The 15,390-nt window shown below is 36.0% G+C and overlaps 1 protein-coding gene across 2 annotated transcripts in view; it reads left to right on the plus strand.

The window, feature by feature from the left end:
- The window catches only part of LAMA4 (laminin subunit alpha 4), a 153,741-nt gene that overhangs the window by 125,024 nt on the left and 13,327 nt on the right, over positions 1-15,390 (plus strand). For both annotated transcript variants that reach the window (XM_017509236.2, XM_017509235.2), the window contains exons 25-32: positions 2,165-2,296; positions 3,805-3,947; positions 4,929-5,067; positions 5,526-5,663; positions 7,324-7,457; positions 8,363-8,527; positions 9,286-9,439; positions 15,048-15,235. In XM_017509236.2, the coding sequence (XP_017364725.1) occupies positions 2,165-2,296; positions 3,805-3,947; positions 4,929-5,067; positions 5,526-5,663; positions 7,324-7,457; positions 8,363-8,527; positions 9,286-9,439; positions 15,048-15,235 (1,193 nt within the window). The remainder of the gene's footprint in view (positions 1-2,164; positions 2,297-3,804; positions 3,948-4,928; positions 5,068-5,525; positions 5,664-7,323; positions 7,458-8,362; positions 8,528-9,285; positions 9,440-15,047; positions 15,236-15,390) is intronic.

A 15,390-nucleotide genomic window follows, 5' to 3' on the forward strand; every position in this document is an offset into this window, starting at 1 on the left:
AATGAAAGAGCATATCATTATCTGTGCCTACTAAGTCAAATAGTTTTCACTCACATTCACCAAGTAGCAAAGGTTGTCTTTGAGATTTGACTGGTATGTTTCCTTTTTTCTAATATTAGTTCTTATAAGCCAGCCAGATATCATTTTGTAAACTTTAATGAAAGGGTTCAAAGCTATTGAAAAACTTAATTTGAAATATTTTTCTAAAGTTTAGAAATTTCTTCCCTCAAATATTTTAATAGTGTTGATAGGAGAGTTTTTGTGGGATTGCATTTACATTGTTCCCATCAAAAAAAAATCACTTAACAATAGAAAAATCCCCAAATATCTTTAAAAACCATCTCTTAACAGTATAATTGTCCTCAAAAAAAAAAAAAGAGAAAAAGTTACTTTCTCATCCATTATTGTTATAATACCCTTACATTGGTGTGACAGTATGTCTAGTTTTTTAAATAACTAGTAGGAAAAAAAAGAAATAACTAATAGGTTTCCTACTACTGTCAGACATTTGTCATCACAAATAAAGTTCAACAAATTTAGAATAATTCATGTTACAAAGGAAAATGTGTAACCCTCTATAAACTTGACAGCATTTTTAGTAATTTGTAGGAAGTAGCCAGCAAATATCTGTGTGTCTCAAAATGTTTTCATATCACTCTATATCTCAATACGAATTGAGTGTAAATATTCTGCTTTTTAGGTTATATCACCCTTAAATCCATGTAACTAGGCACATATAAACTGCAATAAATTGCAATAGGCTAGAAGCAATGAAATGGATGAGGAGCCACCTTCAACCCTTCAAGTATGGAACCCCTTTTGGGAAGCCTCACATATTATGTGAATCCTGTGAAAGTCTGACAAAAGGATGAAATGAAGGCCCAGAGACAATTTGTTCATGTATTAAATATTAAAAGTTAGTTTCTTTCTCTATTTTAGGTTTTTTAGTGAGTATAAATAGACATTGAAATATTTTCTTTTGTATTTTAGATTTTTTAAATTAGTATAAATAGAAGTTGAAATATTTTCTTCCTAAACTCCAATAGGTTGTTTTCCACACTCCCAGGAATGTACAAACTCCACTCAGGAGATCACTTCCTGTAGAACAGGGACTTTGCCACAGTGCTTTATTTTTCAAATCCATTGACTTCTTGTATCTATGAACTATCTTCTGAAACAAGCAAACCACACCAGTAAATTACTTGAGTGTCACAAAATTTTTTGGTTCTCAAACATCATGTGGTCCAAGTGCATAATCATTCTATATTTATTTACATAAATCCAGTGTTTTAAAACAATTCAGCAATGGCCTTCTTTTTTTAAATCCATATTTGCTGATAATATGGGAGAATTCTTTTTGATATGCCATGAGATTATTTTTTAATATTACTAATTTTCATCCTAAGATAAATTCAATCACATCTGTTGGCCTATTATAATTTTCAAAAGTTGCCTAAAGACAAGGCAGTTGAATAAACATCGTATACTATACTCTGTTTTCAAGATTCTCTTAAGGGCAATAATGCAGACTTAAAACTTCATCCATTAATTTGGAAAGTAGAATGAAAACAAAAGAAGGTTTGTTTGTTTTTTTTTTACACCATGTATAAATATTAACTTTTATATATTAAGATGAGAAATAGCTGCTGATATGGAAGTAGCTGTCACTTTTGTTGTTGTTGTTGTTTTGTAGTTTCTTTGTTTGTTTGTTTGTTTGTTTTTTTGAGACAGAGTCTTGTTCTGTAGCCCAGACTGGAGCATACTGGGACGGTCTTGGCTCACTGCAACCTCTGCCTCCAGAGTTCAAGGAATTCTCCTGCCTCAGCCTCCTGAGTAGCTGGGATTACAGGCACCTGCCACCACACCTGACTAATTTTTGTATTTTTAGTAGAGATGAGATTTTGCCATGTTGGCCGGGCTGTTCTTGAACTCCTGGCCTCAAGTGATCCACTCACCTTGTCCTCCCAAAGTACTGGGATTATAGGTGTGAGCCACTGCACCCAGCCATTGTCACTTTTATTTTATAAGAATTTCATGAGACTTCCTTAGTCTTCAAATCACTCCAATAATTAAAAATACAGTCTTATTTCTCAAATTCAGCTAAATCTGATTCTATTAGCATAATAGCAGATGTTCTTATCTTACAACTTCTTTCTCTCCCCAGAGTATGTTTTTCAGACTGGAAATGCGCAATGGTTACCTACATGTGTTCTACGATTTTGGATTCAGCAATGGTCCAGTGCACCTTGAAGATACATTAAAGAAAGCTCAAATTAATGATGCAAAATACCATGAGGTACAAATCATTGCGGTTTGGGTGGCTTTGCTTTTGTTTTTTATACTTAGATCTGTTGATCTAATCAGGTGGTCAAATGAGATAGGCAGGATAGTAAATAAACTGAGAACTTTCATATCTAAGGAGCAATTGATGGACCTCACCTTCTCAACCCCAGGAAAACATTTGCTTTAAAACAATGAATGTATTTGTCCTATTGGTGTTCCAATTAAAAAGTCACTGGAAAATTCCTTTTAATTGCTTAATTAACCAGAAGGCTTCTATTAATCTTAAATACTGCCATTAGTATTCCTATAGAATACTTCCATACATTTGTTGAATGAGTCAGAGTGTAGATACACAGCCATTTTGTTTGTTTGTTTATCCTTTGAGCCCCAATAAATGTAACAAGAATACATATAAATAAATACGGAATTTCCTTTTAAACCACTTATTCAGAATTTAGAAAATATTAGCACAGTTTTCCTTATAAAGAGAACTCACAAAGAATCCCCTTTAGTTTTGAAACAGATATGCAGACTGCTGAAAATATACTCCATCCATTTTTATTAACTATTTTAAATATACAATTTAATAAAGTGTATACAAGTCATAATATGTTTTAAGTTGAACCAAAATGCAAAGGGTAAGAGGCTATATTTCCCTTTTCAGTTCAAAGTCCATAGCTTCCTGAGAATGGTTTACAATAAAAGAATATTTTAACTATTTCTCTGACTAGCATTTTTGCAGATTCATTAGAGCTGCTCACTGTGTCACCAAAAAAAATTACACCTGATAACATGCAATCTAGATTCCAGAAGGCACCTGCTTGGGAATACAATAGGCATTGCAGGGGATATAAAGTTTCAGTTGTGCTAGGTGAGTAAGTTCTATAAATCTGTACAACATGGAGCCTATAGTTAAAAATAATTTAAAATGTATTGAGGATAGATCTCATGTTAAGTGTGCTTAACACACATACACACACATACACACACACACACACACACACACACACACACACATCCACACACACATCAAAAAGGGACCCAAGAAAAGATTGGGAAATGTGTGATATGTCTCTTGCCTTGATTGTGGGATGATATGAGTGTTTGCATATGTCCAAACTCATCAAATTGTATACATAAAATATGTGTAGTTCTTTGTTTATCAACTAAACTTGAATAAAGTTGTTTTTAAAAAAGAAGAGAATGATGACACCTATTTATATTTCTTTCCTGAATCCTGTCAGAAGGAGCAGGAGGAAACAATAGGTCAAATGGCAAAATTTTTCTTGGGCTGGCTCCCTATTCATGTAGACCTCCTTTCCCAGGAAATGTGAACTGCTGGTTATAGAAGCAAGAGTTTTCAAGTCTGTGAGAAAAGAAAATCTATTCCCCATTTTGTGAACAAACACAAACACATGGAAGAACAACTATTATAGCCAGAAGAATTAAAATACATGGAAGTCATCAAAAAGCTGAATATTAAATAGTTAATCAAAGCTTACTATATATTATCTCTCCCAGATCTCAATCATTTACCACAATGATAAGAAATTGATCTTGGTAGTTGACAGAAGGCATGTCAAGAGCATGGATAATGAAAAGATGAAAATACCTTTCACAGATATATACATTGGAGGAGCTCCTGCAGAAATCTTACAATCTAGGTAAGGCTTTTTGTTAAGTAGCTGTTTTCTCCTAGCAATGTGCTAGGCTGGCAACATGCAGGAAGGTCTGGTAACAGTGTTAGCAGCCTTGCTACTTTTACGCACAGGGACAAGCACAGGCACACACATTCATGTACCTGCAAGTCCCCTGTAGTCAGTCTTCAGGCCCTCCTGAAATTAGCATCTCATAGATGTAATCACAGATTTCTTCAATTATCGTATTACTCTTAGAACATGATCTAATACAATATTTCTCATCAACAACAGGAACGGTAGAACATGTAATATTGTGTGAAGAGAAAACAGCATTTGTCTGTTTACTTTTGCTTTAGTCTTAAACGCATTTTCAACTCTCCAATAGCATCTGAGCTACACAAATTGTTAACGGTTGTATATCCAAAGGGTTGTATATTACGTATAATGAAACATTAAGACATTCCCCTAACCTTTGTTGATTACAGATGTGTTGCAAATAATGCCAAAATGGGTTCATTGACAACGTAGATTAATAAAAGTCTGAAGACCTGTGTTTAAATCCTAACATCACTTGTGGCATAAGAGAATAATTTATTTCTTAGTTTCATTTTATAGGTTAAACCCTGTGCAATTACTAAGAGTTGATTATTTTTATGTATGTCACTATAATAATCATAGTTCCCTATGATTCAACCTAATAATCTTCTGTTAAAGGGAAATAATAGTGTCTCCATCTATCATACTGAATTGTTATAAAGATAAAATGAGATAATATAATTAAAACATTTTGAAAACTATAAGGAAGAAAGTGGCTTGACTCAGAACAAAACTCTTCTACAGGCACAGATTAGACATTGCTGTGTGCTTATCAAAGAAAGCATGAGAATATGAATGATTATAAAGCCATTATGAATGACTATAAATAAATGCAAATTCCATAGCCTACATATGCATGGTAACATCATCAGCATGGCTGTATCAGTGAAGGCTGACTTTCTTTTTCAGGACTCTAAGAGCACACCTTCCCCTAGATATCAACTTCAGAGGATGCATGAAGGGCTTCCAGTTTCAAAAGAAAGATTTCAATTTACTGGAGCAGACAGAAACCCTGGGAGTTGGTTATGGATGCCCAGAAGACTCTCTTGTAAGAACCACTCAGTCAAAAGCTTTTTAATTGACACAATACTTATCACTCTCAAAAGCTAGAAAAGCTCTTTTCAGCTTCTCCATGATCCTAGGTACACCTTGGGTTCTTTTCTGCCACCATCAGAAAAAAGAATCATTAAACTAGAAAGGCTCCTGTGTGTGAGATTCCTCTGTGACTTGTTCTTTTGCTTCAGTTTTCCATGGGTCAGGCATCTAAAACCCAGAGAGGGTGTGCTAGTGTCATTAGTCACTCAGGTTGGAAGCAGTGGAGAAAATGAAACTCCATCTCTCAGAGGAGCTCCTGGTGTATGCCTGAATTCCAACATAAACCAGAAGTGGGGAAAAAAGCTATTTGCATAGAAACTAACAAGCAAGGCCCTCTGTATGTGAAAAGTTGATAGTTTTAAGCATTTGGTAATAATCAAAACCACTATATTCACTTGTTTTGCCACACAGATATCTCGCAGAGCATATTTCAATGGGCAGAGCTTCATTGCTTCAACTCAGAAAATATCTTTCTTTGATGGCTTTGAAGGAGGTTTTAATTTCCGAACATTACAACCAAATGGGTTACTATTCTATTATGCTTCAGGGGTAAGTATTTGTTTTTCTCTGAGGAAACTTCTTTGTGTTTATTGTTTTGCCTATTAAAAATCATTTTTAATGCGTGTTAAAAGTGATTTTCTATTCAGACTAATATTGACTCATATGTAGATACACAAAATACCTCATTTCAAACACTTTATAAAATATTATATGTATATTGTATATCAGGAGTTCCTAACCTGGTATTCATAGATCCACCCCCAAGGATTTATGAATAGAAATCAGAGGGGTCTGTGGACTTAATGGGAAAAGATTACATCTTTACTTTGTCTCACTGAAATTGATCATTTTCTTTGATTATGAATCTAGGCAACACACTACAGTAGTATTACAAGTACCTGTGACTTTGTCATTAATAGAAATCACAGATTTTTATTTCACATTACAATTGTCACAGAAATCTCAGAATCTAATTTTTGCTCATTGCTACTTCTAAATTACTGTAGTTATTAGAGCTGCTATGAGATCTTGTTATTTAATGCCTTAATAAAGAAGTTATAATATTCATAGATTATTATTTTAGTATTTTTAAAACTGTATTTCAATATAATTGGTTTCCTTTGTATTATATATTTTGTTTTATGCAATTAAAACATTTTGTGAAGGAGTCCCTGTATGTTACCAAGATGCCAAAGATATTCCTGGCACAAAAATTAAGAGTCCCTGTTTGTATGCTATGAACAAACACATTTGTGATTTAATTTATTAAAGAGTAAAAAGAACATACATACTTCCCTTAGATTTGCTATAAAACATGTGAGCTCAGCTCATAAAGGTATGTTATTTCAAGACTAAAATAAGGTCTGTACAGGATTGGTGACCCTAAGATCCAACTGATGGCTCTTTGAAAAGGTCATCATCAGTATATACACTGATGTGCCAGGTCATCGTATAACTTCCAAAAGCAGCTTTCACTTTTCATATATATTACCTGTATCTGACACATTTATATCCAATTTAATTGGAATCCGTAAAATCTGTGAGAATTTACCCAAAGCATTTTGTAGAACTTCTGACCCAAAACCTGCCCTGGACTACCCTGGTTAGTTAAATAACACTTTTTGCCCACAAAAAGTAGTCTATTTTGAGGGCAGACTTTAGAAGCTGGTGCTCAAATAAGGAAACAGAAGCAAGATTAACATTTGCCAAATATTTTAAGACAAGCAATAAGCAAATTTTTTTTAAAAAGAAGAGCTAACTTGCTTTTAAAAATGTCTCTTCTGCCTCTATAGGTGACAAAGTGAAAGATTTTTAAAAGCCAAACTAGCAAATTAACCTTTCCCTAGACATATAGCTACAGCCCCAAGGAAATCCAAATACTATCTTTTCAAGGGGATTAAAAGTGAGATTGAATGTAGGAGAGTAACTAACTGAGACTGGGTTGACAACTCCCAGCATAACAAAGTCACCAAAAATTTTCTGTTCAAAATATAGGAGATGCATTTTTCTACTGAAATGTTTTTAATTTCATAGGCAATATCAGTACAAGCAATAGGGTATTTTGGTAGCTATTTATAGAAATTATTTTACAAGGAAATTTTCTACATACTATATTGCCGTTAAGCAATACCATTGAGTAAATGTTGAAAATGTTTCCGTCTTTCGGATCCCTAGATTCCCTACTTACATGCCTGTGCTTGCATTTCAGTCAGACGTGTTCTCCATCTCACTGGATAACGGCACTGTCGTCATGAATGTAAAGGGAATCAAAGTTCAGTCAGTGGACAAGCAGTACAATGATGGGCTGCCCCACTTCGTCATTACCTCTGTCTCGCCCACAAGGTACATATCCTCACTTCGTATTCTTTCCAACATATCTATTTATGGGACATGATTATGTGAAAAACCACTGTGAGTAATAGGCTCTCCTATGCCTTTTCTAATGTTAAAACGAAAAAGCTGGAAGGAAAAACTTACCTTCCTCAAAAAAGTACTGCTGTTAGCTTCTGAGACATGTAAAATAAATCACTATGAAATTTCTTAAAAGAAATATAAGGATTCTTTTTCCTATAAACAATAGGTTATAATCTCCTTAGAGAAGTGCCTGCTAATCTCACCTACTGAATGGAGTGCAGTATTTTGCACATAGAAGGAACTCAGCAAATATTGGTCTTGTTTAGACCTTGAATTAAACAACTGAGAATGCAACATATATGGCCACATTTTAAAAGCTCAAACTTCATCTTTAAAATGATAATACTAAATATATATTTTCATAATAAGAAAGTTTTCTGGAATAAGAAATGAACCTTTGCTACCACTCTATGTCCACTTTTGTGGACACAGAAAACATGAGTAGGCTTTTTCTAGGCCCCACTTTCAGTAAGGATCAAAATAATCTAATGTTCTTTGCCGTGAAAATGGCCTTCCACAAATGTGATTAAGTGATTATCATGAGGTATGCTGTTTTATCTACGCACGCACACACAAATAATGATGATGACTAGTCATCTGAATTTCTTGCTTTATGGGTTTAAATTCCAATCTTGGTTTGAAGGATCTTTTTTGCATATAGAAATATCTAACCATTTTATCCTGGGCCTCATGAAGAGTTTGGCAACTCATACTCTCTCCATTAACCAGATGTTCCATTTCAATTTCATGAGAAAGCCTGCTTCTCTAACCTAGAGTGGGTCAAAGTAAAATGCTAGCTCTGTGGTGTGTCAAGAAGACTTTTTCTTTTGCAGATATGAACTGATAGTAGATAAAAGCAGACTTGGGAGTAAGAATCCTACCAAAGGGAAAGTAGAACAGACACAACCAGGTGAAAAGAAGTTTTACTTCGGTGGCTCACCAATCAGTGCTCAGTATGCTAATTTCACTGGCTGCATAAGTAATGCCTACTTTACCAGGTATAATATTTTTATTATTAATGCATCTGCATGATTAATAAATAAAATCAAGACAACAGTGAAAATATTAAAACTGAGAACTGTGAAATGTATCTGAGGCATTAGGAGACAGCAATTAAAAGTTTGTGTGTGTTTGAGAAACTGTCATACTTGTGTTTCTGTGTAGGTTCTTTGCCCTTTAATTTCCATACAAACTTGACTAAGTAAGCCTCCATTTCTTCACCTACATAATGCAGATAGTAATAGTGCATGCTTGGTAGGTTTGTCATGAGGGGTAAATGAGAAGATAATGCACATAAAGCAACTTGTACAGTGTCTGGCATACAGCAAGCTATAAATATTAGATGCAGTTATTTTTGTACTTATCATTAATGGCAGAGTAACATACCTGGAGATTTAAGAAAGTCTTAATTTAATGCATGACTTTAAAGAAAACTATTAATCTAGGTCCTTAACAAAGAAAATAGGGGTGCCTTGAGTACAAGAAAAAGCAAGGGAGGAATTTAACGTAGAAGAAACAAGGGCAGTTCCAATCATCCAGAGTGTGTTGAGGGAAAAGATGTTCATTAGTATAAATGTGTGATGGCAGGCACATAGTTATTAACTGGCTGAATGTTAATTTAAAGGGTTCTGGTTTTGATGGGTAAGGACCAGTCACACACATTTTAATTGTCAAAGCTCTTTGACATCCATAATCTTCATCATGTAATTCTGAACAATATTTTTAATATTTATTTTTTCCTCTGTTACAAACACAGGGTGGATAGAGATGTGGAGGTTGAAGATTTCCAGCGGTATACTGAAAAGGTCCACACTTCTCTTTATGAGTGTCCCATTGAGTCTTCACCATTGTTTCTCCTCCATAAAAAAGGAAAAAATTTATCCAAGCCTAAAACAAGTCAGAATAAAAAGGTAAAAGATAATGCTGTTCTGACTTCCTAATTGACCTCATATTCCATGCACACAGTTCTAGACACTGCTGCTTTATACAATTTACTTGGTACTTTGCAACTATGTATATAGGAAAGATGGGATTTTTGCAGTATCACATATTCCAGTTTACTAGCTTTGTTGCATCAGTTCTTTGTTTGTTACAGAAGCATTTTTTTAATTTTATTGACATGTAATAATGGTACAAATGTATGGGGTACAGAGTGATCTTTTAATACATGTATATAACGTGCAATAATCGAATCAGTAATAGCATGTATATTATCTCAAACACTTATTACTTCTTTGTGTTGGGAACATTGAAAAGCATCTCTTCCAGCTGTTTGAAAATATACAATAAATTATTGTTAGCTATAATCACTCTACCATACTATAGAGACACAGAACATTTTCCTCCTATCTAGCTGTAATTTTATGTACATTAACCAACCTCAGCCTATCCTCCTCCCGCCTCTGCCCTTCCCAGCCTCTGATAACCACAGTTCCATTCTCCTGTGAACTCAACATTTTTAGCTCCCACTTATGAGAACATACAGTATTTGTCTTTCTGTGCCTGCCTTATTTCACTTAACATAATGTCGTCCAGGCCCACTCATGTTTGTTGCATCAGTTCTTGTTCCCAATGAACAATTTGAATCAGCTGTTTGTTTAGACTTCCAACTACTTTTCCTGACAATGGTTAAAATGTTCCTATGCTTAACAGTTTGTATAAATAATACATATTATTTAGTACTATAATTCTCTAGTATCATTTGCTTTTGTATAACAATTTCAGGCTTTTGTCACAATCATGGAAATTACTCGAGTTTCTGATCTTACCCGGGTTTTCCCCTCCTTCCTGGACCTTCACTTCAACCACTCACATGCACAGCTGGTCTGTGACATCAGCTAAAGCTACTCCATTATCAAAATCTTGAGTTCTAAAATTCCATCCTGACTACTATTCTTTCTCAACCATTTACTTCCACTGTGTACATTATTTGCCTTCATTACAAGCGGAACTGTTAATCCCTTCTCATTCTTTCAGTTTAACCCTCCCCACCTCTGTCATGATCCAGTTTTAAGAGTGCACTCAGGTGTCAGTGTTCCCATCCTGGCCCATGCCACCAGCATCTTTCATCTCTCACCTCCTAGCAGGTCTCCTTGCTTCCACCTTGTTTCCTGACAGCCTATTCTCAACCCAACAGCCATATCCTTATAAATATAAATCATATCATGTCATTGCTGTGCTTGAAGTGGCCCCCAACTACACTCAGAGTAAAAGCCCAAGGCACCACAATTCATAAGAGGCCCTATGTGATCCACGCCCCTTTCCCTGAGTTCGTCTCCTCCTATTTGCCCACCTCCCTCACTCTTCTCCCCATACCCGCCTCCTGACTATTCCTAGAATGGGCCATGGGAACTCCTGCCTTAGGTTCTTTATTCAAGCTTCGCTTCAACTTGGATCACTCTTCTCCCAAATATCTGCACAGACAACTTCTCCTCCTTCTACAATTGCTCAATTATCATCTGTTCAATGACCTACATTGACCTCCTATTGGATACTGCAGCCTGCCTCCTACCTCCCACCAGTAATACTGCTTTTTTGCCTCTTTCTATTCTTTTTTCATAGTACTTATATTTTATTAGTATGCTTTCTTTATTATGTTTATTATTTATTATCTGTCCCCTCTACTAAAATGCAAGCTCACTCCTTTCGTTCCCTGATGTATCATAAGGACCCAGAACAAAGCATGGTAAATCATGTTAGACAGAAACTCAACTTTGTAATAACAAGATACAGAATCACCATAAATTTCAATTATGTTTTGTGGTAACTAGAATGTCAACATTTGCTAATCCTTTCTTATATTGACCCTTGTTTCAATAGCTTCACAAATAGCTACCAAGAAAAATATGTGGCGTCTGCCCTAAATTTTTAGCAAGGCTGCATCAAAGCAATTGGGATTGTAATAATTTATTTTCACAATCACTTCCTAATATCCCATTTTATCACTTAATATATTCATTTCACCATTAATAGACTTTCGGTTGCTTCCAGTTTTCTCCTTTTACAAGTAAAGATCTTTGTACATAAATCTTTGAGTATACTGCTGAATAAATCTTTAAGATAGATTTCTAGAGACAGAATTACTGGATCAAGGCAAATAGCTTTCCAAAAAGGTAATGTTGATTTATATTTCCCTATGGTATTTGTGAATACCTCTCTTATCACCTATGTTCCCGCCTTAATTTTTTTTTTTTTTTTTTTTTTTTTTTTTTTTTTTTTTTTTTTTTTTTTTTTTTTTTTTTTTTTTTTTTTTTTTTTTTTTTTTGAGACAAAGTCTCACCCTGTCACTAGGCTGGAAGTGGTGTGATCTCAACTCACTTCAACATTTGCCTCCCAGGTTCAAGCAATTCTCCTACCTCAGCCTCCCGAGTAGCTGGGACTACTGGAGCACGCCACCATGCCCAGCTAATTTTTGTATTTTTAATAGAGACAGGGTTTCACTTTGTTGGCCAGGATGGTCTTGATCTCTTGACCTCATGATCTGCCCACCTCAGCCTCCCAAAGTGCTGGGATTATAGGCGTGAGGCGCCATGCCTGGCTCCAGCCTTAAATTTTTTTAAACAATTTTTATGTTTCAAACTTAAATGAGAAAAGTTGCTTATTTGGTGTTTAATAATAAACATTTCATGTATTGTAACAGACATCATTCTAGGGTATCTGGCAAACCACTCTCTTTTCTGAGAACTGATTTCCTACCCAGAGAGCAGGCCCTGTGTTTTAGATGTACGACCTCCCTTCCTTGGATATAGATCATTGGACCAGGGTAGATCACATGCAGTAAGCTGGGCTATCATATTTTCTTCCTTGGAAACTTAGAACCCAGAGAGACCAGCCTGAGCTGGTTATTGAATAGAAAACATGTAAACTTAAGGGCTCTATGTTAATTATGCACAGAGGGGGAAAAAGCTGCTTTTTAGAGTGAGAGGCAGAAAGCTAAACTGCTGAGAAAGAAAAATGAAAAGAGATGCTCTGAGAAACCAGAAACCTCTAGAAAGGGAGTGCCCTGATTCTTTCTAGCTTTCCAATTGATTCCAGCCCCTGCTGGGACACCACAATACTATCTTCTCTTAGATTGTTTAAGGTACCCCTATATCCTTATAACACATTGCTATCCTTTTCTTCAGTAGCTCAACTAGCTTGGCTGTTATCTAACACAAAAGAGTCTTCCTAAACTGGTACCATCAGCGGGATTGTAACTAATAGGCCCACAGAGAAAACAAAATATTATACTGGTAAAGCCAAAGTCTGGTGGAGTTCAGTGAGAATCACCATACACATACCCATGTTAGGATAATAAACTGAGTCTGTGTTGTGTGGTGTAAAGTAATTAAGTTATAACTTGGCTATTTTATCATTATTAAGAGTGTGAGTGTATATCTGCAGAAGAATTAGCCTATTTGGTTGCCATTTATAGACACCAGAGTTGATTGATTTTTTGCAGCAGATGAGAGACGGAGCCTCCATAGTCATGTATTCCCACATTGAAGCAGCGTAAGGCAAGGCTGGTAAATTGAGATTGTTCTGTTTCAAATAACCCTGTGCTTCACTGAGCACCTAGGGCTAAGTGGATGCACTGACTAAGAAAGCATGAGATCCTCTCCATCTAAACGGAGAGAACAGGAAGCAGCCAGAGTTGGGAAAGTCCCCTACCCTCACTCATTCTGTTCTCTCACCCTCACTCCGGGCCCTGTGCAAAGTCTTTCCAGCTGGGCCCTTCACCGAGAGAAAGGTGATCATATCCCCCATCATAAAGCATATTACTCCGCTGGGATTGAAACAGAGCATGGGTTTGGGGAAATTTTCCTAAGACATTAAAGAATCTGGCAGCCCTATTCCAGCCCATTCTGCCCACCTACAGCTTGAAGCTATAGCCACTATTTGTAGGTGAGATCCTGGACCAAAAAGTATTGGAAGCTGGGTATATTTCCTCCATCCAAGAGAGAAACCTTGTTTCTGTGGCAGTAAAAATCAGGTTATGAGTCCTGACAACTGCATAAAGAAGGGATGAGGGAATGGTGGGACCAGGTGGGCTTTCCTTTAGGACATGAGAGTTGTAAGCTTCCATCTCCTCCAACCTAACCCCCACTGTGAGAGTCTCCACTGCCAAAATCCAAGTGCACTAGCTGCTGCCCTGAGAGCAAGACACTGGCACAGCTGGTCTGTCCTTTAATTAACCTGCCCTCTCCTCAAAATCACATCTAGATTTTGAGAGTAATTCTGAGATTTATCTAAAACACTATTTTTTTTTTTTTGGTAGGTCTTATCTTTTGCCTGCATGAGATTAAGGGTTTTATTGTCCATCTGTTCCAATCTGCTTCATATCTTCCAGAAATTCCACACGGTTTGGTTCTTCCAGTAGAAACTCTCCTAGATTCCCAGGACTGCTGTGAATTTATTTTTATGCGTATAGTTCTGACATTTCAATAGGAATCGGGGGCGGGAGCAACTAAAGGTGTGCATTCATGCAGAATCCTGAACGAGAACTTTGCCTTGCCTCCGTCCTCCCTGCTGCCACACATTTCCTCTTCTATCAGGCCTTCCTTGTTGCAAGCTATCTTGCTAGATGGGCCAGAGCAGGCTACTCCCTCCCTGCTTTCAAAACCTGTGTGGCTCCTTATCACCCAAAAAACAAAACCTCCAGCAAGTCATCTAAGGTCCTATCTGGCACTGACCTGCTTTCCAATTTGCTATTATAACTGTTTCTCCAAATTAATTTTCAGCCCCTTATAAAACAGGGATCATTTCTCACTTTCTATTCCGCACTGCATGCCACCCACGGGAGGCTTGTATAAACATTGATTTCCTTCCCCTTTACTTCTACCCATTCGATAGTCACCAAACATTTGCTTGAATAACTGACTAAATACTTGAGTTTATTTGCATTTACTTTTATTTTGCTTCAGAAATTAAAACTAAATAATCGTTAAATGTTAGCCTTTACTTGCACCACTCTAAATTTTAGCATCGGTCATGCAGTTTTAAGAGCGCAATGTGTTTAAAAATTGTTCTATATCCTGTCACATAAAAGTCTGTTACATATCCTATCACCAAAAATATCCTTAAGTATTTTGAAGATGTTGCTATGTTAACTTTTTACACAGCATGCATAAGAATCTGTGTATTAAAGTAATGTTAATATTGTTTCTTATATGAAGATTTTGTTGATTGATTCAGGGTCATTTTAATTGCCAACTTTGCCAATTTTCACTATTGTTTAAGATGTGCACTTAATTTAAATGATAGAGCAGTTATCTCTATAGCTTCAGTTTAATTTTGCTTTACTACTATGCAGAAGAATTTGGGGTTCGTTAGCATGCTATGTTGATGTTACTGCTGCAGTTACCACTGTCATTTGCTCATAGTGGTAGAGGTAGGGATGGGGGGGGGCCTAATATTCCATGAATGGAAAATGCACAAATAATATACAATTTTTAATCCTTATTAATGATGAGTACATCATAAATTATTTTTGGCTGCTAGTATGTCACTTTCATCTCTTAATTTGGTTTACTTTTATAGGGAGGGAAAAGTAAAGATGCACCTTCATGGGATCCTGTTGGCCTGAAATTCCCAGAGCAGAATACTCCAAGACACTCTCATTGTCACCTCTCCAACAGCCCTAGAGCAATAGAGCACGCCTATCAATATGGAGGAACAGCCAACAGCCGCCAAGAATTTGAGCACTTAAAAGAAGATTTTGGTGCAAAGTAAATTAACACCCTATACTCCTAGACTCTTAATGACATGGCTGGGCTCCATCTTTGTTTGCCACATGTCATCTTTTTTTTTTCCTTTCTTTTCTGTGCCACCTTAATCCTATTATGTTATCATCAAAATAAATACTAAATAGTACGTGATTTAT

Source organism: Cebus imitator, unplaced genomic scaffold (assembly GCF_001604975.1).
Source record: "Cebus imitator isolate Cc_AM_T3 unplaced genomic scaffold, Cebus_imitator-1.0 Scaffold413, whole genome shotgun sequence".
NCBI classification, from domain to species: Eukaryota; Metazoa; Chordata; class Mammalia; order Primates; family Cebidae; genus Cebus; species Cebus imitator.